General features: G+C 56.7%; 1 protein-coding gene across 2 annotated transcripts; it reads left to right on the top strand.

Moving 5' to 3' along the window:
• The first annotated feature begins 61 nt into the window (after positions 1–61).
• TADA3 (transcriptional adaptor 3) lies at positions 62–19099 on the top strand. Of its 2 annotated transcripts, XM_073350803.1 has the most exons (8): positions 63–1124; positions 2089–2339; positions 2662–2767; positions 4952–5093; positions 5572–5675; positions 5772–5881; positions 15848–16033; positions 16102–19099. In XM_073350803.1, exons 1-8 carry the CDS (start codon positions 918–920, stop codon positions 16292–16294), a joined length of 1299 nt encoding a protein of 432 aa, XP_073206904.1. In that variant the 5' UTR covers positions 63–917; the 3' UTR covers positions 16295–19099. The 2 variants fall into 2 exon arrangements, with proteins under 2 accessions (XP_073206905.1, XP_073206904.1); XM_073350804.1 differs by lacking the exon at positions 15848–16033 and having other exon boundaries at positions 62–1124.
• The last annotated feature ends 1402 nt before the right edge of the window (positions 19100–20501 follow it).

Genomic DNA, 20501 nt, shown 5'->3' with positions numbered 1-20501 from the left:
GCTTCCATATTAGGGAACGGAGAGTGAGCTTGTTCAGCCAGCGGGGCGGGGCCTCTGGGTGGCGCCCAGCCAATGGGGATCGAGTATGGCTGCCCTGGGCTACGGCGGCCGGAAGGGCCGAGAGGATCGTTGCGCCGCCGGAAGTGCTGTGGGAACCCCCCTCCCCCGGCGTCGCAGTGGTAGCGGCCGCCTCGCCGAGCGGCGCCGTCTCCCTGGACCCGCGATCGCGGGCCGCGGCCTGAGGCCTCCGCAGCTGGGCCCAGCCCCCCGGAAGCGCCCCCCCCGGCCCAGCCCGGCCCCCCCATATCCCAGCGGCCCCCCAGCCCGCCGCCCCCCCGGACCCCCAAACCCTGGTCCCTCTGTGTCCCGGCCCCCCATATCCCAGCGCCCCCCCAGCCTCGCCCCCCTCGGCCCCCCGTATCCCAGTGCCCCCCTAGCCCAGACCCCCCAGGCCCCCAAACCCTGGTGCCTCCGCGTGCTGGCCCCCCATATCCCAGCGCCCCCCCAGCCTCGCCCCCCTCGGCCCCCCATATCCCAGTGCCCCCCAGGCCCCCAAACCCTGGTGCCTCCGCGTCCCGGCCCCCCCAGCCCAGACCCCCATATCCCAGTGCCCCCCCAGCGCAGCCCCCCCAGGCCCCCATATCCTTGTGCTTCTGCGTCCCGGCCCCCCATATCCCAGTGCCCCCCCAGCCCAGCGGCCCCCCCCAGCCCGGCCCCCATAGCCTGGTGCCTCTGCGTCCCGGCCCCCCATTGCCCGGTGCCCCCCCCATACCCTGGCACCCCCTGGGCCCCCATATCCTGGTGCCTCCACTTCCAGGCACTCCCATAGGCCAGCGCCCCCTGGCCCCCATACCCTGGTGCTCCCCCCTAGCCCGGCGCCCCCAAACCCCAGCGCCTGGCGCGCTCGCGGCTGGGCGATGAGCGAGCTCAAGGACTGCCCACTGCAGTTCCACGACTTCAAGTCGGTGGATCACCTGAAGGTTTGCCCGCGTTACACGGCCGTGCTGGCCCGCTCTGAGGACGATGGCATCGGCATCGAGGAGCTCGACACGCTACAGCTGGAACTGGAGACGCTGCTGTCCTCAGCCAGCCGCAGGCTGCGGGTGCTGGAGGCAGAGACGCAGGTCAGGCTCCCTAGTTCCTCGGGGCGGCCTGGGGTACCAGGGTGATGGGCATGGGGATGCCAGGCCACCCAGTACAGCTGCAGCTGGAGTCCATCAGTCTTGGCTTCGCGGCCCTTTGCCAGGGACCATTTGGGCTCAGGAGGGAAGTCCCTTCTATGGCAGATGGAAGAGGTACCCCATATCTGCAAAGCTCCCCCCACTTCACGCACAGCCCATTTGGGGTCTGCCAATCCATGGTGCCCATGCCAAGAGCCGCTTGGGGGCAGTGCTGACCCAGCAGCAGGGGGTAGATCCTGTGGGCTTCAAACAAGCCAGCTGTGCAATGGTTAACATGTTGGGGTTTGATGAGTTGTCATTACTCTTCAGAGTGAACACCATAACAGAGTCCCAAGTAATGTCACAAGTTATTGGGGTGGCTGAGCGATGGTTAATGGCCAGGGCCTTGTGCTATACAGGAGGTCAGACTGCATGATTTCATAGCCCCCTCTGGCCTAAAAGGCCAAGAACCTTTGCCTTGTGGTAACGGCTGCAGCTGGGTCACTGCTTGTTGCTCTGTGGGTTGGCTCTGACCGGGAGGCCTGTTAACTTGTTTTCTCTGTGCCTGGAATTGCTTCATACAGGGGCTAGCCCCTGTTTTGTCCAGTGTGCCATCTCCCCAGTACTGGTTCCTCCCTCCCATGGCAGACAATGCCACAACAGAGCCCTGCTTGCTGCCAGTCTTGCAAGTCTGCCCAGCCTGTTTCCCCTTCCTTCTCTCTCTGTGGGTTGTGCTCCCTGTGAGCTGCAGAGGGATGCCAGCTGCGAGGGAGAACAGAGCTTGAGGGGAAAGGGGGGACCCTTAAAGGGCAGGCACGGCTCACTGAGGGCAGGAGTCCTGGATGGAACTAGACCCTTCCCTTTCCGCTCCTGGTTCTGGGCGCAGCCAGCTGTCTGTCTGGTGTGACACAGTGCCATTCTCTTTCAGATTTTGACAGACTGGCAGGACAAGAAGGGGGACAGGCGGTTCCTGAAGCTGGGCAAAGAGCACGAACTGGGCACCCCAGTTAAACACGGAAAGCCTAAGAAGCAGAAACTAGAGGGGAAGGGTGGCCATGGCACAGGGCCCGGCCCTGGGCGGCCCAAATCCAAGAACCTTCAGCCCAAGATCCAAGAATATGAGTTTCCAGACGACCCAGTTGACATGCCTCGGATCCCCAAAAATGATGCCCCAAACAGGTATGGGGTATCTGTGCGAAGCGACACTGAGAGAATGGGGGTGGAGACAGCTGGGCACAGTGAGCAAAGGGACACTGGGGGGTTCCCAAGGAAAACAAACTCATTTCCCTGTTGCTCCTGGTCAAAGCCACCAGCTGCGAAGCTGAATTGGAGCTTGGATGGCATGAGAGTGAAGTCTGGTCTGGCACTGAGCCATCCTAGGGCACAGAATCCATCTCCTCGGTAGAGGAGCAGCCACAGCTCAAGTCAGTGGCTCTGTGCCCGACTTGGGGTGGCCACCTGCCCCCTGCTCTCTGAGTGCCTGCTTTGCTCTGCCCTGCAGGTTCTGGGCTTCGGTGGAGCCCTACTGTGCTGACCTCACCAGTGAGGAGGTGCGAACCCTGGAGGAGCTGCTCAAACCCCCGGAGGATGAGGCTGAGCACTACAAGGTAAAGACCTCGGCGCAGCCACCCTCCAAGCCCCACGCTATCCTCCTGCTGTCTGGACCCTTCAGTCCTGTACCTTGCGGTGGTTGTCGACTCCACTGGGGCGAGGCTCGCAGCAAAGGCCTGTGTTTGTGGGCCGTTCCCTCCCCTCTGGATCTGGGCAGGGCCATGGGGCCTCTTGTCTGTGCTCGGGCAATGCAGGCTGGGTGGGACCAAGCTGAGCTGGAGGCTGTATTCTCCGAAAGGCCCGTGCTGCTTTGCCCCCGTTCTAGGGCAGCAGAGCGGCGCTGGGCTCTCCATGGAATACAGCATCCATTTCGGTTTCATTTCCAGGGCACTAAGTGGCCCAGGCCTTGGGTATCTGAAAGCTCGTCCCCTGCTCCTGCACTTGGGCCTCCCTCTGCTTTTCAGACACAATCAAACTGCCTGCTGCAAGGGGCAGGAGACAGCAGCCTCCTCGCAGGCCGGCCCCGCACTGTGGCACTTGCGGCTGCAGGATCTGAACGAACCCAGATCTCTGCATGCTGCAGGCCATGCCCAAACCTCCTTCCTGTGCTGTGCCAGGCCCTGGCCCAGCAAGTTGTTTTCAGTGAGAAACCCCAGCGGGGAGGGAGGGCAGGGACAGTTAGTCCATGAGTGCTCAGATCCCCCACTGGGCAGCGCGGAACGAGAACCTGGCTGGAGCAGTGGGCATTGTGGAAGGGAGAGGAGAGCAGTACATTTGGTATATTAGGATATTGTCACTGCAGCTCAGCCCTGTTGTGCTGCCCTCAAGGCTGGACGTGGGGCCGGAATGCAGAAAGTCACCTCAAAATGGCACGGCCAAGCCCCACATCAGGAGAGCCTGGGGAAAGCTGCATGCGCAGCCTTACCCCTGCCTTGGGCAAGCTCAGATACCACCACCAGCAAGAAGGTCCCAGACCAGGGGTTTCTCTCTAAGCGGTGACAGAAATGTGCAGCATCTCTGAGTGCTCAGCACAGCTCTGGGTAGGCTTGAGGTCACCCAGGACTCGTGTGCAGCACCATGGTGGACAACTGAATCAGGGAGACGGAAATGTGCTAGCCTCTGGAGGGGTTTAGTGTTAAACTGCAGCGTTACAGCAATCAGTGCAAATGCCTCTTAATCTGCTGCCGCTTAATGCAACGAAAGCCGTGGCACCTGGAGACGCAGTTTGTGTCCACTCCAGGGAAAATGGAGTCTGAAATATACTGACCACTTCCAAATCGGTGGCAAAGCAGAATTTCTGGGCCAAAATACCTGCTTTAACAGTGTTCAAAGAGTGCCTGTCCCAAACGCCGAACAATTCCCCCCCTTTCATGCAAACAGACACACTCACTGGTCCCACTGCTTCAGGCAGGAGATGCGTGGGACACTACCCAATGGCTGTTCAGAGTCAGGGGTGGTACAGGGCTGCAGAGAGGAGTATGAAAATCCAGACCTTAGTGAGAAGCAGAAGTCCAGGGGGCCAGGACCCTGGCCAGTACTCACCCGCTGCCCTCCCAGCTCACACAGCGAGAGCGCCCGAGCACCGGCCCAGCTGCCTCTCTGCCCCATGTATGCATGCAGGAGTGACAAATGGAGTCCACGACGCTCCTTGTGTAGCGTAGGCGGCAGCTGGCACCTGGCTCTTCTTGTGCTGGTCAAGCCGGTAACCTCAGTGCGTGCTGTGCTGGGGCGAGACCCGAGCTGTGAGGGACACTGCCCACGCGTGCTTTGCATCTGACCAGGATCCATCATACCTGAGCTTCCCAGGGCTGAGATCAAGGGGAAGCTCTTCTTTCTTGTGTGCAAGTGCTCTGGCAGAATCCCTTGCAGCTGTCTGTCAGTGCGGGTGTGTCACACGGTAAAGGGGGAGGAGAGCCTCTAACCCAGCCCACTCCCCCTAGCCTTGGCAGGGCAGGAGCTGGGACTGCCATGCTGTGCCCTTCCTCAGGCAGGAATTCTGAAGCTCTTGGCATGTGCTCAAGGAGTGGCCCTTACAGGACATGCATCTGCTCTCTGCAGAGACTTCCAGCAGGGCTTGACCACAGCTAGCTGGCACTGTGAGTTGCTCGGCACTGCTCGTCAGTGTGGGGTGCAGAGGGCAGCATAAGGCCATGCTCTGCCACGTCTCTGGTGGGAGAGGGGCTGCAGGGGCTCTGAACCCAGCTCCCTGAGCTCCTGCTCTCGCTGTCCTGCTGTTGTAGATCCCACCTCTGGGGAAGCATTACTCTGTGCGCTGGGCCCAGGAGGACCTGCTGGAAGAGCAGAAGGATGGCACCCGGGCAGCAGCGGCTGCTGACAAGAAGAAAGGCATCCTGGGACCACTAACGGAGCTGGACACAAAAGGTGCCTCTGCTCCCCTTCCCCAGGCAGCACCTCCATGGAGGGACTGAGCGACATGTACTGGGGGGGGGGGGGGTCGTCCACGCCCAGCACTAGGGGGGAGAGTGGAACTGGAGGGGTTGTCCACGCCCAGCACCGAGGGGGGCAGGGGGTTTGTCCCCACTAGCACCGATGGGGGTGTGTGTGGGAGGGGGTGGGGGGGTTCGTCCACACCCAGCACCGGGGGGTGGGAGGCAGAGGGGGTTCGTCCATGCCGGGGGGAGGGGGGGCTGTGGTTCAGGCACGCCCAGCCCTGACGGACTGGTGTGGGGGTAGGGGTATGTGCCAGCCTCACCCATGTGGCTGGAGAGTCCCCGGCCCTGGTGCAGGGCGGTGGGGGACATGCCAGCCTCACCCTGGGCAGCTGGGGAGTCCCAGAGTGGAGGCTGTTAGGCCCTGTTCTGCTGCAGCCGCCGCTCTGCTCACCGCTTCCTTCTTGCAGATGTGGATGCACTGCTGAAGAAGTCAGAGTCCCAGCAGGAGCAGCCCGAGGACGGCTGCCCGTTTGGGCCCTTGACGCAGCGCCTCCTGCAGGCACTTGTAGAGGTGAGTGAGGCTCCGGGGCGACCCTGGCTGCCGTACCCCGTGGGGCGTGGGTCCCAGCAGCTTGAAACTCATTTTTCTCTCCTTCTCTGCTGCTAGGAGAACATCATCTCGCCCATTGAGGACTCCCCGATCCCAGAGCTGGCGGGCAAAGACTCGGGAGCTGACGGTGCCGGTACTTCACCCCGCAGCCAGAACAAACCCTTCAGGTGAGCAGCCCTATGCAGCCAGCCTGGTGGGCTGGTGGCCTGGCCAAGAGGCTCTTGTCTGCCTGGGAAACTGCTCCAGAACCTGGTCTGAATGTGCTGAGGTGCCCCCCAGGCCTGGGGTGGGTGTGCCGGGGCTGTAAGGGAAGAACATAAGAATGGCCAGATTGGGTCAGACCAAAGGTCCATCTAGCCCCGTATCCTGTCTGCTGACCATGGCCACTGCCAGGTGCCCCAGAGGGAATGTACAGAACAGGTAACAGTCAAGTGATTCATCCCCTTGCCCGTTCCCAGCTTCTAGCAAACAGAGCCTAGGGACACCATCCCTGCCCTTCCTGGCTAATAGCCATTGATGGATCCATTCTCCATGAACTTATCTAGATCTTTTTTGAACCCTGTTATAGTCTTGGCCTTCACAACATCCTCTGGCAAAGGGTTCCACAGGTTGACTGTGCGTTGTGTGAAGAAATACTTCCTTTTGTGTGTTTTAAACCTGCTGCCTATTAACTTCATTGGGTGACCCCTAGTTCTTGTGTTATGACAAGAAGTAAATAACACTTTATCTACTTTCTCCACACCAGTCATGATTTTATAGACCTCAATCATATCCCCCCTTAGTCGTCTCTTTTCCAAGCTGAAAAGTCCCCTGTCTTATTAATCTCTGGTCATATGGTAGCTGTTCCATACCCCTAATAATTTTTGTTACCCTTTTCTGAACATTTTCCAATTCCAATATAGCTTTTTTGAGATGGGGCGACCACATCTACAGGCAGTATTCAAGATATGGGCGTATCATGGATTTATATAGAGTGTGACAAAGTTCCTGCTCTACCTTGGTGCGTCTTGCGCTTATTGGCAGATTTGCTTGCCTGGAGCTTCACAGCAGCCCTCAGCTTGGCCGTTTTTCTGAACCCACAGTCCAGGTCAACTCCTCCTGTGTCTGACCAGCAGTTGGGAGGTTTGGGGGGAACCCGGGCCCGTCCTCTACTCCGGGTTCCGGCCCAGGGCCCTGTGGAATGCAGCTGTCTAGAGTGCCTCCTGGAACAGCTGTGCGACAGCTCCAACTCTCTGGGCTACTTCCCCATGGCCTCCTCCCAACACCTTCTTTATCCTCACCATAGGACCTTCCTCCTGGTGTCTGATAATGCTTGTACACCTCAGTCCTCCAATAGTCCACATTCTCACTCTCAGTTCCTCACACGCACACCACAAACAGAAGTGAGCTCCCTTTTAAAACCCAGGTGCCGTGATAGCCTGCCTTAATTGGCTGCAGGTGTTCTAATCAGCCTGTCTTAATTGTTCTGGAACCTTCCCTGTTACGTTACCCAGGGAAAAGGGACCTACTTAGCCTGGGGCTAATATATCTGCCTTCTATTACTCTCCTGTAGCCATCTGGCCCGACCCTGTCACATATCCCCCCCTCTGCCCAACACTGTGGGGTTGGGCAACTTGGGACGTCAGGCAGTGTACTTGTGACAAGCCATCTGTATTGCCATGGTGGCTTCCAGCCTGATGGTGTATGGTGAATTGGAAAGGTTGTAGGGACAGGAGCCATCTGGTCAACCTTGTGTTCTTCTCTTTATTTCGCTGCATCCACTGGAGGGGTGCATGGTCAGTCACAAGAGTAAACCGTTGTCCCAGAAGGTAATAACATAGTGTTTCCATGGCCCATTTCACAGCTAGGCACTCTTTCAAGCTTGGCATACTTCTGCTCTCTCTGCAGGAGTTTCCTGCTGAGGTAGAGGATTGGGTGTTCTTCATCTCCGACCATCTGATGGGACAGCTCCCAGTCCTACTTCAGATGCATCTGTTTGTAAAATGGAATTCTTTGTTGAAGTCTGGGGCTATAAGCACAGGGTTACTACAGAGGGCTGTCTGTAGATCCATGAATGCTCTCTCTGCGGCATCTGTCCACTTCACCATGTCTGGACCCCAGGCTTTTATCAGGTCTGTCAGGGGACTTGCTCTGGTAGCAAAATGGGGAATAAATCATCGGTAGTACCCCACCACACCCAGGAATGCCCAGACTTGCTTTTTCCGATTCGGCTGGGGCCAATTTTGGATAGCCTCTAGTTTTAGTTGGGCTTGACCATGCCCCTTCCTACAATGTAGCCAAGGAATTCAGCCTCGGTTAGCCCTATAGCACACTTGGCTGGGTTGGCTGTGAGGCCAGCCTGTCTTAGCGTGTCCAAAACTGCTTCCACCTTTCCTAAGTGGGTTTCCCAGTTGGGGGTGTGAATAATCACATCATCCAGGTATGCCGCTGCATAACCGGTATGGGGCCGTAGGAGCTTGTCCATAAGACGCTGGAAGGTGGCAGGTGCCCCATGTAGTCTAAAAGGAAGAACAGTATATTGAAACAGATCCTCTGGGGGTAGAGAGTGCCATCTTTTCTTTCGCATCTTTGGCAAGGGGAATCTGCCAGGATCCGTTTGTTAAATCAAGGGTGGTCAAAAATCAGGCATTGCCCAGGTGGTCAACTAACTCATTGATACGAGGTATGGGGTATGCATCGAATTTGGATATCTCATTCAGCCAGCGAAAGTCATTACAAAACCTAGTGGTGCCATCGGGTTTGAGCACCAACACAGTCAGGCTTGACCATTGACTGTGGGACTCTTCGATGACTCCCAGCTCCAACATCCTTTTTACCTCTGACTTGATCTCCTCCCTTTTTGCTGCTGGGACCCGGCAGGGCCTTAAAGTTACCTTTGCCCCAGGGTCTGTGATAATATGGTGATATGCTTCAGTGGTCCGGCCTGGTTTGGTTGAAAACATGTCCTGGTATCGGTTGATCAACCGATACCTCCTTCTTCTGGTTTGGTGTCAGATCAGTGGATATCCTGATCTGCTTCTGCATACTATTTCCCTGGATCAGGGTCTCTTGGGCCACTACACACCTTCTCGTTGGTGCCAAGGCTTTAAGAGGTTACTGGGATAAATTTGTTCTTGTTTCTGGTGTCCTGGCTGCAGCACCTTGTAGGTTACTTCCCCCACAGGTTCAACCACCTCATAGGGCCCCTGCCATTGGTCCAAAAGCTTGCTTTCTGCTTTGGGTGCCAACACCATCACCCAATCCCCTGGTTGGAACGGTCGGACTTTTGCCTGGCAATTGTAATGGGTTCGCTGGGCCTCCTGCCCCTTTTCCAAATGTTCCCGTACAATAGGGGTGACCCGGGCTATCCGTTCTCGCATCTGCAACGGATGGTCAATTATATTCCTCCCCTCACTGGGTTCCTCTTCCCAGATTTCTTTTGCAATATCTAGTATGCCATGGGGGTGGCGTCCGTATAATAATTCAAAGGGGGGAAAACCCAGTTGAGGCCTGAGGTACCTCCCGGATTGCTAACATAGGTAGGGTAGTAGGGTGTCCCAATCCTTCCTGTCCCAATTTACCACTTTCTACCAGCCCATCGGTCTGCGGATGATAGACTGAAGTTCTCAGGGTATGTATATGGAGCAGCATACACGGGTCCTTCATTAGCTTAGACATAAATGGGGTACCTTGGTCTGTTAATATCTCCTTTGGTAGCCCCACTCAGGCAAAGATCCCCACCAACTCTTTAGCTATCGTTTTAGAGGCCGTGTTCCGCAGGGGGACGGCTTCTGGGTAGCGAGTAGCATAATCCAGAACGACAAGTATATATTGGTGGCCCCAGGCTGTCTTCTCCAGGGGTCCCACTAGGTCCATGGCTGTTCATTTGAAGGGGCACTCTATGATGCGAAGGGGTACTAAAGGTGCCCTCAAGTGGGGATCGGGACTGTGCAGCTGACACTCTGGGCAGGACGCACAGTACCTCCGCACTTCATGTACTCCGGGCCAGAAGAATCGTCGCAGGACCCGTCCCAAGGTCTTCTCTACCCCCAAATGCCTCCCAAAAAGATGACTATTGGCCAGACTTAATACAGTATTCTGGTGTTTTTGAGGTACTAAGATCTGCTGTACCTTCTGCCCTGTACTGGTGCAAACTCGGTATAAGAGATTCTTCTTCATTATGAAGTAGGGTCCTGGTCCCTGGGTTTTCCCTTCCATGGGGGCCCCATCTGTTTCGGTCACCTTCCTAATGTTGTCGTACCTTGGGTCTTCAGCCTGGTCCCGTCCAAAATTTCCTCTCCCGGGGCTAATCTGCCCGAGAGCTAGGGGGCCAGTCTCTGTTGCCTCTACTGATTCAGAGGCATTAGGGTGTGGTTCAGATTCGGGTGCTTCTCCCTCCTGGGTGGCCTCCTTTTCAGCTGGCGTCTTTCGGGTCCGCCTACCTACGAGAGCGACCCTCTGGCTTTGGGCCGGTATTCGGGTTCCCAAGGCCTTAGCTTCCCTTCTTTCCCTTTTTGTCTTTCTACGCTGTCTGGTAGTGGAGAACAAATCTGGGGATATTTCAGAGAAGGTTGGGGGCTGACAGTCTACTGTGGATGCCTCACTACTTTCAGGGCTTCCCCCTTTCTCCAATTCCCCTACTGGGAGTAAGTCTCCAAACCCTGGGAAGTCCCTCCCTATGAGCACCGGGTATGGGAATTTTGGGACTACACCTGCTGCTACCTCAGTAGTGTTCCCCTGAATCTCTATTTTTTACTGGGATGGTGGGGTAATAACCAACTGTCCCATGGATGCATGTTATCCCCGTACGCTTAGCCCACAGCAGCGGACTGCGCTTCTCGAGCTTCCCTGAGACAAGCGTGATAGCACTCCCCGAATCAGCCAGTGCTGTGGTCTCTACCCCATTTAGCTTCACTGGTCTAGTGTACATATGTGGGGTTAGTGAGACCCCCACAAGGTGGATTAGGGAGCATGGGTCTGCCCAGTTCCCCAGGTTACACTGCATAGGCTCCTCGGCATTGGGACACTGCAGCTATGTGTCCCCACTCCCCACAGGCATAACGTCTCTATGGAATCCTAGGAGTTCCCTGGTCTCTTGGTTTGGGCAGTCTAACATCACGATCCTCTTCCCCCTCAGTGCTCTGACTCTTTGTGGCTTCTGGTGGCCTTCAGCCCCTCTCTTTTTCCACCTGGGCTTTCCTGGTGGCCCAGTCACCCGAGCTCTAGGGCTTGGTGCTGTAGTGTAACCCGGGGTGCTTCGTCCTTAACGGGTTGGGTCAGCTCCCTCGCCGTCCTTCACCTGTCTACCAGCGCGACAACCTCGTCGTAGGGGGAGGGTTCGTTCTGGCTTACCCAGGCGCGAAGGTCTGGTGGTAGTCCTCTCCTGTACTGGTCGATGACCAGAACCTCTAGTATCGACTCAGTTTGTAACCACTTTCATGTGAGATGGATGAGGTCATATGATTGGGACCGCGAGGTTTTATTTTCCTGGTACCTCCACTCATGATATCGCTGGGCCTGCCCTGCGGTCGTTACCCCAGATCTGGCCAGGATCTCTGCTTTCACCTGGGGGTTGTCAGCCGCAACCTCTTCAGGCAAATCATAGTAGACCTTCTGGGCCTCCCCACACAGGAATGGAGCGAGGATGCCAGACCACTGTTCTCAGGGCCAAGCCTCCCGCAGGGCTGTTCTCTCAAAGGCCAGGAGGTATGCCTCTACATCATCCTTCCGCGTAATTTTCTGCAGCCAGTTGCTGGCCCGCATGATCTGCGTCCCATCATGGCCGTGGTTCAGCTCTGTAAGGGCCTTTACCTGGTTTATTAGTTCCCGCAACATAGTCCGGTCTTGAGCAGCCTGGTCCATCAGGCGATTAGTCTCTTGCTGCAGCTGCACTGCCTCCTGTTGGGCGGCTGCCTGGACACGAGTAGCCTCCTGCTGGGCAGCCGTGGCTTGTATCAGTGTCCGCACCACCTCCATTGTGGTGAGAAAAAATAAAAATAGACCTTCTTCCCTCCCCCCCCCCACCAACACCCTCCTCCTCCCGCCACGCTCATGCACACCAGATCCCACTGCTCACACCAGTTGTGACAAAGTTCCTCCTCTACCTTGGTGAGTCTTGCACTTATTGGTGGATTTGCTAGTCTTGCAGCTTCATGGCAGCCCTCAGCTTGGCCATTTTCATGAATCCACAGTCCAGGTCAACTCCTCCTGTGTCTGACCAGCAGTTGGGAGGATTTGGGGGGAACCCGGGCCTGCCCTCTACTCTGGGTTCCGGCCCAGGGCCCTGTGGATTGCAGCTGTCTACAGTGCCTCCTGGAACAGCTGTGCGACAGCTCCAACTCCCTGGGCTACTTCCCCATGGCCTCCTCCCAACCCCTTCTTTATCCTCACCATAGGACCTTCCTCCTGGTGTCTGATAATGCTTGTACTCCTCAGTCCTCCAGCAGTCCATGTTCTCACTCTCAGCTCCTCACACGCACACCACAAACAGAAGTGAGCTCCTTTTTAAAACCCAGGTGCCGTGATTAGCCTGCCTAACTGATTCTAGCAGCTTCTTGATTGGCTGCAGGTGTTCTAATCAGCCTGTCTTAATTGTCTCCAGAAGTCATTATGTCATTATGCAAGGTAGCCTATTTCCCCTTGTTTTTTCCTACCCCCCCCCCCCAGATGTTCTGGTTTAACTTGGATTTAAACTTGGAGAGTGGTCAGTTTGGATGAGCTATTACCAGCAGGAGAGTGAGTTTGTGTGTGTATGGGGGTGGGGGGGTGAGAAAACCTGGATTTGTGCTGGAAATGGCCCACCTTGATTATCATGCACATTGTGTAGAGAGTTGTCACTTTGGATGGGCTATCACCAGCAGGAGAGTGAATTTGTGTGTGGAGGGTGAGAAAACCTGGATTTGTGCTGGAAATGGCCCAACTTGATGATCACTTTAGATAAGCTATTACCAGCAGGACAGTGGGGTGGGAGGAGGTATTGTTTCATATTCTCTGTGTGTATATGAAGTCTGCTGCAGTTTCCACGGTATGCATCCGATGAAGTGAGCTGTAGCTCACGAAAGCTCATGCTCAAATAAATTGGTTCGTCTCTAAGGTGCCACAAGTACTCCTTTTCTTTTTGCGAATACAGACTAACACGGCTGTTACTCTGAAACCTGTCTCCAGAAGGTTCCTGATTGTTCTGGAACCTTCCCTGTTACCTTACCCAGAGAAAAGGGACCTACTTAGCCTGGGGCTAATATATCTGCCTTCTGTTACTCTCCTGTAGCCCTCTGGCCCGACCCTGTCACAAGAGGTAGTACAATATTTTCTGTCTTATCTATCCCTTTCTTAATTTTATTTATTTAGTGTGTGCATAGTCGTCTAGCCATTCCCAACATTCTGTTCGCTTTTTTGGCTGCTGCTGCACATCAAGTGGATGTTTTCTGAGAACTATCCGCAATGATTCATAGACTCATAGATATTAAGGTCAGAATGGACCATTATGATCATCTAGTCTGGCCTTCTGCACAGTGCAGGCCACCGAAGCTCACCCATCCACTCCAGCAATAAACCTCTCACCTATGTCTGAGCTATTGAAATCCTCAAATCATGGTTTAAAGACTTCAAGGCACAGAGAATCCTCCATAGAATCATAGAATCATAGAATATCAGGGTTGGAAGGGACCCCAGAAGGTCATCTAGTCCAACCCCCTGCTCAAAGCAGGACCAATTCCCAGTTAAATCATCCCAGCCAGGGCTTTGTCAAGCCTGACCTTAAAAACCTCTAAGGAAGGAGATTCTACCACCTCCCTAGGTAACGCATTCCAGTGTTTCACCACCCTCTTAGTGAAAAAGTTTTTCCTAATATCCAATCTAAACCTCCCCCACTGCAACTTGAGACCATTACTCCTCGTTCTGTCATCTGCTACCATTGAGAACAGTCTAGAGCCATCCTCTTTGGAACCCCCTTTCAGGTAGTTGAAAGCAGCTATCAAATCCCCCCTCATTCTTCTCTTCTGCAGGCTAAACAATCCCAGCTCCCTCAGCCTCTCCTCATAACTCATGTGTTCCAGTCCCCTAATCATTTTTGTTGCCCTTCGCTGGACTCTCTCCAATTTATCCACATCCTTCTTGAAGTGTGGGGCCCAAAACTGGACACAGTACTCCAGATGAGGCCTCACCAATGTCGAATAGAGGGGAACGATCACGTCCCTCGATCTGCTCGCTATGCCCCTACTTATACAGCAAGTGACTCGTGCCCCATGCTGCAGAGGAAGGTGGAAAAACCCCCAGGGCCTCTTCCAATCTGCCCTGGAGGAAAATTCCTTCCTGACCCCAAATATAGCAATCAGCTGAACCCTGAGCACGTGGGCAAGAATCACCAGGCAGATACCCAGGAAAGAATTCTCTATAGTAACTCAGATCCCACCTCATCTAACATCCCATCACAGGCCATTGGGCCTATTTACCATGAATAGTTAAAGATCAATTAATTGCCAAAATCATGTTATCCCATCATACCATCTCTTCCATAAAATTACCGAGTTTAATTTTGAAGCCAGATAGGTCTTTTGCCCCCACTGCTTCCCTTGGAAGGCTGTTCCAGAATTTCACTCCTCTGATGGTTAGAAACCTTCGTCTAATTTTAAGTCTAAACTTCCAAATGACCAGTTTATATCCATTTGTTCTTGTGTCCACATTGGTACTGAGCTTAAATAATTCCTCTCCCTCTCTGGTATTTATCCCTCTGATATATTTATAGAAAGCAATTATATCTCCCCTCAACCTTCTTTTGGTTAGGCTAAGCCAAGCTCCTTGAATCTCCTTTCATAAGATTTCATGGATTTGTGCTGGAAATGGCCCAACTTGATGATCACTTTAGATAAGCTATTACCAGCAGAACAGTGGGGCGGGAGGAGGTATTGTTTCATGGTCTCTGTGTATAGAATGTCTTCTGCAGTTTCCATGGTATGCATCCGATGAAGTGAGCTGTAGCTCATGAAAGCTTATGCTCAAATAAATTGGTTAGTCTCTAAGGTGCCACAAGTACTCCTTTTCTTTTTGCGAATACAGACTAACACGGCTGTTACTCTGAAACCTTTCATAAGACAGGTTTTCCATTCCTCGGATCATCCTAGTAGCCCTTCTTTGTACCTGTTCCAGTTTGAATTCATCCAAGATCTTTCTTGAGTTGTAACAGCTAATTGAGACCCCCATTATTTTATCTGTATAGTTGTGATTGTTTTTCAGCGTGCATTACTTTGCATTTATCCACATGGAATTTCATCTGCCATTTTGTTGCCCAGTCACCCAGTTTTGAGAAATCCTTTTTGTAGCTTCTTTGCAGTCAGTTTCGGATTTAACTATCTTGAATAGTTTTGTATCATCTGCAGATTTTGCCACCTCACTGTTTACCCCTTTTCCAGATCAGTTGGATATGTTGGATATGAATATGTTGAACAGCAGTGGGCCCAGTACAGACCCCTGGGGGTCACCACTATTTACCTCTCTCCATTCTGAAAACTGATCATCGATTCCTACCCTTTGTTTCCTATCTTTTTAGCCTGTTACCGATCTATGAGAGGACCTTCCCTCTTATCCCATGACAGCTTACTTTGCTTAAGAGCCTTTGGTGAGGGACCTTGTCAAAGGCTTTCTGATGATCTAAGTACACCATATCTACTGGATCCCCCTTGTCCACATGCGCGCTGACCCCCTCACAGAATTGTAGTAGGAGCAGAGAAGAAACTTCTCTTCTCGTGTCTACATGCGTTGAGGAATTGCTCAGGGAGAAGTTCAAGGGTTAGAGAGCCTGGTGTGTTCAGCCCCTGAGCAGAACTCTCCTGTCCCCTCTGAGATCCAGTGCTCTAGAGCCTGGGCTCTCCTGTGCCTGGCAGGCAGCACCAGAGCCAAGGGAGAGGAATGGGCTCATACTCTTGCCGAGTTGGAGTCGGAAGCAGCCAGCCTGTGGGTGAGATCTGGGTGGGGAGCCTGGTTAGTTCTCACTGCCTCCTTTCTGGAGTGAGGGCCAGCCCTGCCCACTCCTGGGCGGAGGGGAGGGGACAAAGGGAGGGCCGTCCGGCTCTTTGCTGATCTAGCAGGTGTGCTGCTGCAGTAGCTGGGGTGGTGTGCTGCCAGGGCCTCACAGAAGCTCCCTTCTCTGCCCCTTGCAGCGTCCCCCACACCAAGTCCCTGGAGGGGCGGCTCAAGGAGGAGCTGATTGCCCAAGGCCTGCTGGAGTCCGAGGACCGCCCCCCCGAGGACTCGGAGGATGAGGTCCTGGCAGAGCTGCGCAAGAGGCAGGCCGAGCTCAAGGCGCTCAGTGCTCACAACCGGGCCAAGAAGCAGGAGCTGCTCAGGTGGGTGTGGGGCCAGAGGTGCTGGCAGGAGGCTAGGCCACAGCTGACGGCTCTGCCTCTCTCCCCAGGCTGGCCAAGGATGAGCTACACAGGCAGGTTCTGCGGCAACGTGTGCGTGTGGCTGACAATGAGGTCATGGACGCCTTCCGCAAGATCATGGCGGCACGCCAGAAGAAGCGCACGCCCACCAAGAAGGAGAAGGACCAGGCCTGGAAGACCCTGAAGGAGCGCGAGAGCATCCTCAAGCTCCTGGATGGCTAATGGGGAAGTGCCTCAGCCTGCCCTGTCTCTCCAGACTGGCTGCCCAGCTGGGCTCCCTCTGCCTGCACAGACCGCTCCTCGCCGGGGACAGGGAGGCTCCGACCCTAGGCCTTAGCAGTGACTTCCCTGGCCTTGTCTGCCTGGGGCCGGGCACAGGCTCACTCTGTCTGCCTGGGGCTGGGCTGGAGGGGTTTGCCAGGCCCTGGGGAGGCAGAGCCCCCATGTGTGTCCCTGCCTGCACCTCCCTGAGCAGCTCCCTGGACTCCCCCTTCTCCCTGGGGTGCTCAGCTCCCCCATCTCCCTTCCCTACTATGCTGTGCAAGGTGCGCTCTCCCTTCCCAGCCCCCGGCGGGCCTGCTCCCTGGGGCAGGTGATCTGCAGGGGCGGGTGCTGCGCAGGGCTGGGCCAGGGCCCTTCTCCTAGGCCTGTTCTTTGGATCCCTGCTGCAGCCAAGGGCACCAGAGGGCTCCCTCATCCGTCTGCTTGTAGGCAGCGCTCTTTCCTTTCTGGCCTATCTGGCTGTAGATCTAGAGCACTTGTCTGGCTGCAGGCGAGAGCCATCCAGCCGCCCCAGGACCACACAAGCACAGCTGCCTGTCTAGAAGGATCACTGGTCCCGGCCTCTCTCCTGGTCGCATGGGCAAGGGCAGGGGCTGACCAGCCCTGCTAGCATAGCCCCCGCCTCCAAAGGGCCTGAAGCCAAGCAGGGAGCTGCTGCCTGGAGAAACCAGGGTCTGGGTACCCCCCACATGCCCAGTTGTGAGCAGCAGAGAGTGCTGTGACCCTGGGAACAGCCCAGCTTCCCTTTCCGGGTGCACCTGGGCCCTGCTGTTATTCTTGGAAAGCCGTGACAGCCCTGCCATCAGCTGCACTGCAGCCTCCAGCCCCACTGCCTGGGGCGTCTCCATGGGGCGGGCGTGTAGCTCCGGGGAGTGGGGAGGATACAGACCTGCTGGACAGTGCATCTCTGTTCCACTTCCAGCCAGTCCCCAGGTGCAGCAGGAGCTGCCAAAGCAGGGGGCTCTAGTTGTGTCCCTGTCCCCTTCCCCTGGGTGGGGGGCTGGCCCCTGGGGGAGTGGGGCTAGAAGTCTCCATGGCTGGAGGCTGTCCAGCCACAGGAGGGAGCTGCCGAAGTGCGATGGGAAGTTGAGGCCCGAAGGGCAGCCCCTCGCTTTGCCTCAGGCCAGCGCAGCAGTGGGGGTGGGCATGCAGCAGAGCGGAGGGGGCCTGAGGCAAAGGGGGAAGGAACGCTCCCCTGCTGTACAGGTCGTGCCAGGGCAATTCTGGCAGTGCTGGGTGGGCAGGAAGACGGTAGCAAATGGAGGGGCAGGGGCTGGCTGAAGTGCAGGACCTGGATCTCTGCCTCTGCGCTCCACCTGGGGCCCCTGCACTCAGCTGCAGAGGTGCCCCCTATGAGGCTTGCCCCTTGCGGGGAGGCACAGGCTGTGCCTGGCTGGGAGAGCACCTTAGTCCTAGCTTGTGGAGCTCCTTCTGGCTGTAGTAGCCGTCTCCTGGGAGGGCAGGGACACCATGGCTGGGGCTGTGCCAACTGGGCAGAACCCAGAGGGATTGAGCTGGGGCCAGGCAGGGGTCCTGGGCTCCCCTCTGCTTAGCGGGAGCAGCCCAGTTGCTGCTGAGATTTGAGGCTCTGGGGGTCTCAGCACCAAGGCTGGGTCAGGCCTGTGCTGGGGGTGCTGCCTGCTGGGCTCTGCATGAGAATGACAGCTTTTAGCTGATGGGGCAGGGGAGGGATGAGGTGGCCGTGCACCTGTCTCATGTCAGTGCCCCGCACCACTGCCCGTGGGTGGGTGCTCTCTGCACAGGCCCTGCCAGGGAGTAGGGGGCTGGAGAGCAGAGACCCTCCAAACCTAGCTGCTGCCCATCGGGTGGGTGGGGAAGCTGCTACTTGCCTTAGTGGGGTGGGCTGGAGTTCTGCCAGCCCTGTGGGTGCTCTCTCTAGTCCAGCACTGGGCACCTTCTGGGCTTCCCGAATGCCAGTTGTCTGCCCCCTGGCCTCCCCCAACCGAAGGTGCACAAGGATAGGTTCCAGCCAGGGAAACCTTTGTTTTCTCTCCAGCGGTTTCTTCACTCACCTCCCTGTTCGCTGGGAGACTCTGGGGCTGGCTCTTGGGCCCGCTGGTCTGGGGGGTGGTCAGAGGGTCCTTGCACCACTTTCTCTGAAAGCTTGAATGGTCGTATCAGGGCATGGGAGCAGGTGAGGCCTGCTCCAGCCCCTGGCCATGATGCCAGCAGCTCTGGGAGGTCCCTGTTGTTAGTGGGCTAAAACTGGAGCAAACCTATCGGCTGACACACACGCAGGAGGCTTTCCGTGTCATTCTGGCTAGGGAGGGAAGTGTGCCAGCTGAAGAGCTGGGACTATATTGACTAGTTGAAGGGGAACCCCCAGGGTCTCCCTGGCCTCTGCAAAGCACTGTTGGGGGCTCTAGGCTGCTGGAATTCTGTGAGCAGCTCAGTCTTGGAGTGGGACTTCCAAAGGGCCTCAGACAGGGCTGGAGCCAGAAACCCCCGCCTAGGTTATCCAGTCTGGCAAAAGGTGGGGAAGGCCTGAGGCCATGAGCACGGTCAAGCTGTGGCTACATGGAGCTGCCTCGGTGGCTCACGGACTTTTCTACACCTGCCTCGCTCCCCACACCCTCTTCCTGAGAGGACAATTGGAGAGTTGGAAAGTTCTTGGCCCATGGTTGGGTCCGAGGCTGGGTGTTCAGTGTATTTATTAGCAAGCGAGAAATTTAGCCATTGTTGCAGATGACACCAAATTATTTAAATAAAGATGGTGAAGACTGAGAGGAGCCTGCGGGGGTCTGACCAGCCAGGAGACCAGGCGACCCACTGGCAGATGGCAGTCAGAGCTGACAGACAAATGAACATTGGCAGGAATAAGTCAACCTGCTCGCTCGCTGTACAGGGCTCTCAAGGAACTGTAATGACCCAGGGAAAAGGCCTGGCTGTTCTTGGGCCGGGTCAGTGGAAGCTCTGCTCCGTGTGCAGCCGCAGTGAACAAGCAAATAAACAGGTGGGATGCGCAAGGATGAAAAAGCCTCCTCTGGGATGCTGTGATCAGTGCTAGTCCCCACGTCTCCGCCAGAACGCAGCAGGAATCCAGGGGCTTGGGCAGAGGCAACGCGAATGGTCTGGGGCTGGAAAGCCCCCAGGCAGAGAGCCTGAAACACTTGGGCCTGTCTCCATTAGAGAAGGGACAAGGGGGGAGCGGATTAAGGTGGCCTGGGGAATGAATGGGCTAGAGAAGGCAGTGGGCACTGCCGTTCTCCCTCTGTCCTGACAGGAGAACTGGGGCGTTTCGGGACGCTGGCAGGTAGCCCGTTTGCAGCAGGGAGGAAAGACCTGGTCAACGCTCCGCTGTCCAGGGCTGCTGCCTCCGTAGGCTGTAACGGGGCAGGAGGGAGCGTGGGAGAGAGAAGGGCCCGCAGCCTGGGGCGCTACGGGGAACCCCCCAGGGCAAGTTGCCCTGGGCCTGGCCCGGCCCGGCTGGCTGGTCCTGTGCTGCGTGGGCCGGGGGGGAGCTGGGGGCTGTGAAGTGCAAAGGGGTGAGCGGAGCACCCGTGGGGCAGCATGAGGAAGGGGCCTGGAGAAATGCAATGGGTTGGCGGGGGGACTCCATGGGGTGGCCTGGGGCTGGCGTGTGTTGGGATTCTGGGGGGGGTCCCATGGGGTGGCCTGGGGGGGGGTAGGAGGGACTCCTGTGGCCGCTCTGGAGGAGGGGGAGGGCTCTCACGGGGCAGGAGTGGGGGGGATTCTGGGGGGGGTCCCATGGGGTGGCCTGGGGGGGGGTAGGAGGGACCCCTGTGGCCGCTCTGGAGGAGGGGGAGGGCTCTCACGGGGCAGGAGTGGGGGGGATTCTGGGGGGGGTCCCATGGGGTGGCCTGGGGGGGGTAGGAGGGACCCCTGTGGCCGCTCTGGAGGAGGGGGAGGGCTCTCACGGGGCAGGAGTGGGGGGGATTCTGGGGGGGGTCCCATGGGGTGGCCTGGGGGGGGGTAGGAGGGACCCCTGTGGCCGCTCTGGAGGAGGGGGAGGGCTCTCACGGGGCAGGAGTGGGGGGGATTCTGGGGGGGGTCCCATGGGGTGGCCTGGGGGGGGGTAGGAGGGACCCCTGTGGCCGCTCTGGAGGAGGGGGAGGGCTCTCACGGGGCAGGAGTGGGGGGGATTCTGGGGGGGGTCCCATGGGGT

The sequence above is a fragment of the Lepidochelys kempii genome, chromosome 7 (assembly GCF_965140265.1).
Source record: "Lepidochelys kempii isolate rLepKem1 chromosome 7, rLepKem1.hap2, whole genome shotgun sequence".
Lineage (NCBI taxonomy): Eukaryota > Metazoa > Chordata > Testudines > Cheloniidae > Lepidochelys > Lepidochelys kempii.
The sequence above is the reverse complement of the archived record's forward strand: the minus strand, read 5'-3'. Positions and strand labels throughout refer to the sequence as shown.

Excerpts from the sequence above, each read along its gene's own strand:
- TADA3 (XM_073350803.1), top strand. The coding sequence starts at position 918 with ATGAGCGAGCTCAAGGACTGCCCACTGCAGTTCCACGACTTCAAGTCG. Across the intron at positions 1,125-2,088 it reads TGCTGGAGGCAGAGACGCAG|ATTTTGACAGACTGGCAGGA; the intron begins GTCAGGCTCCCT and ends ATTCTCTTTCAG. Across the intron at positions 16,034-16,101 it reads AAGAAGCAGGAGCTGCTCAG|GCTGGCCAAGGATGAGCTAC; the intron begins GTGGGTGTGGGG and ends CTCTCTCCCCAG.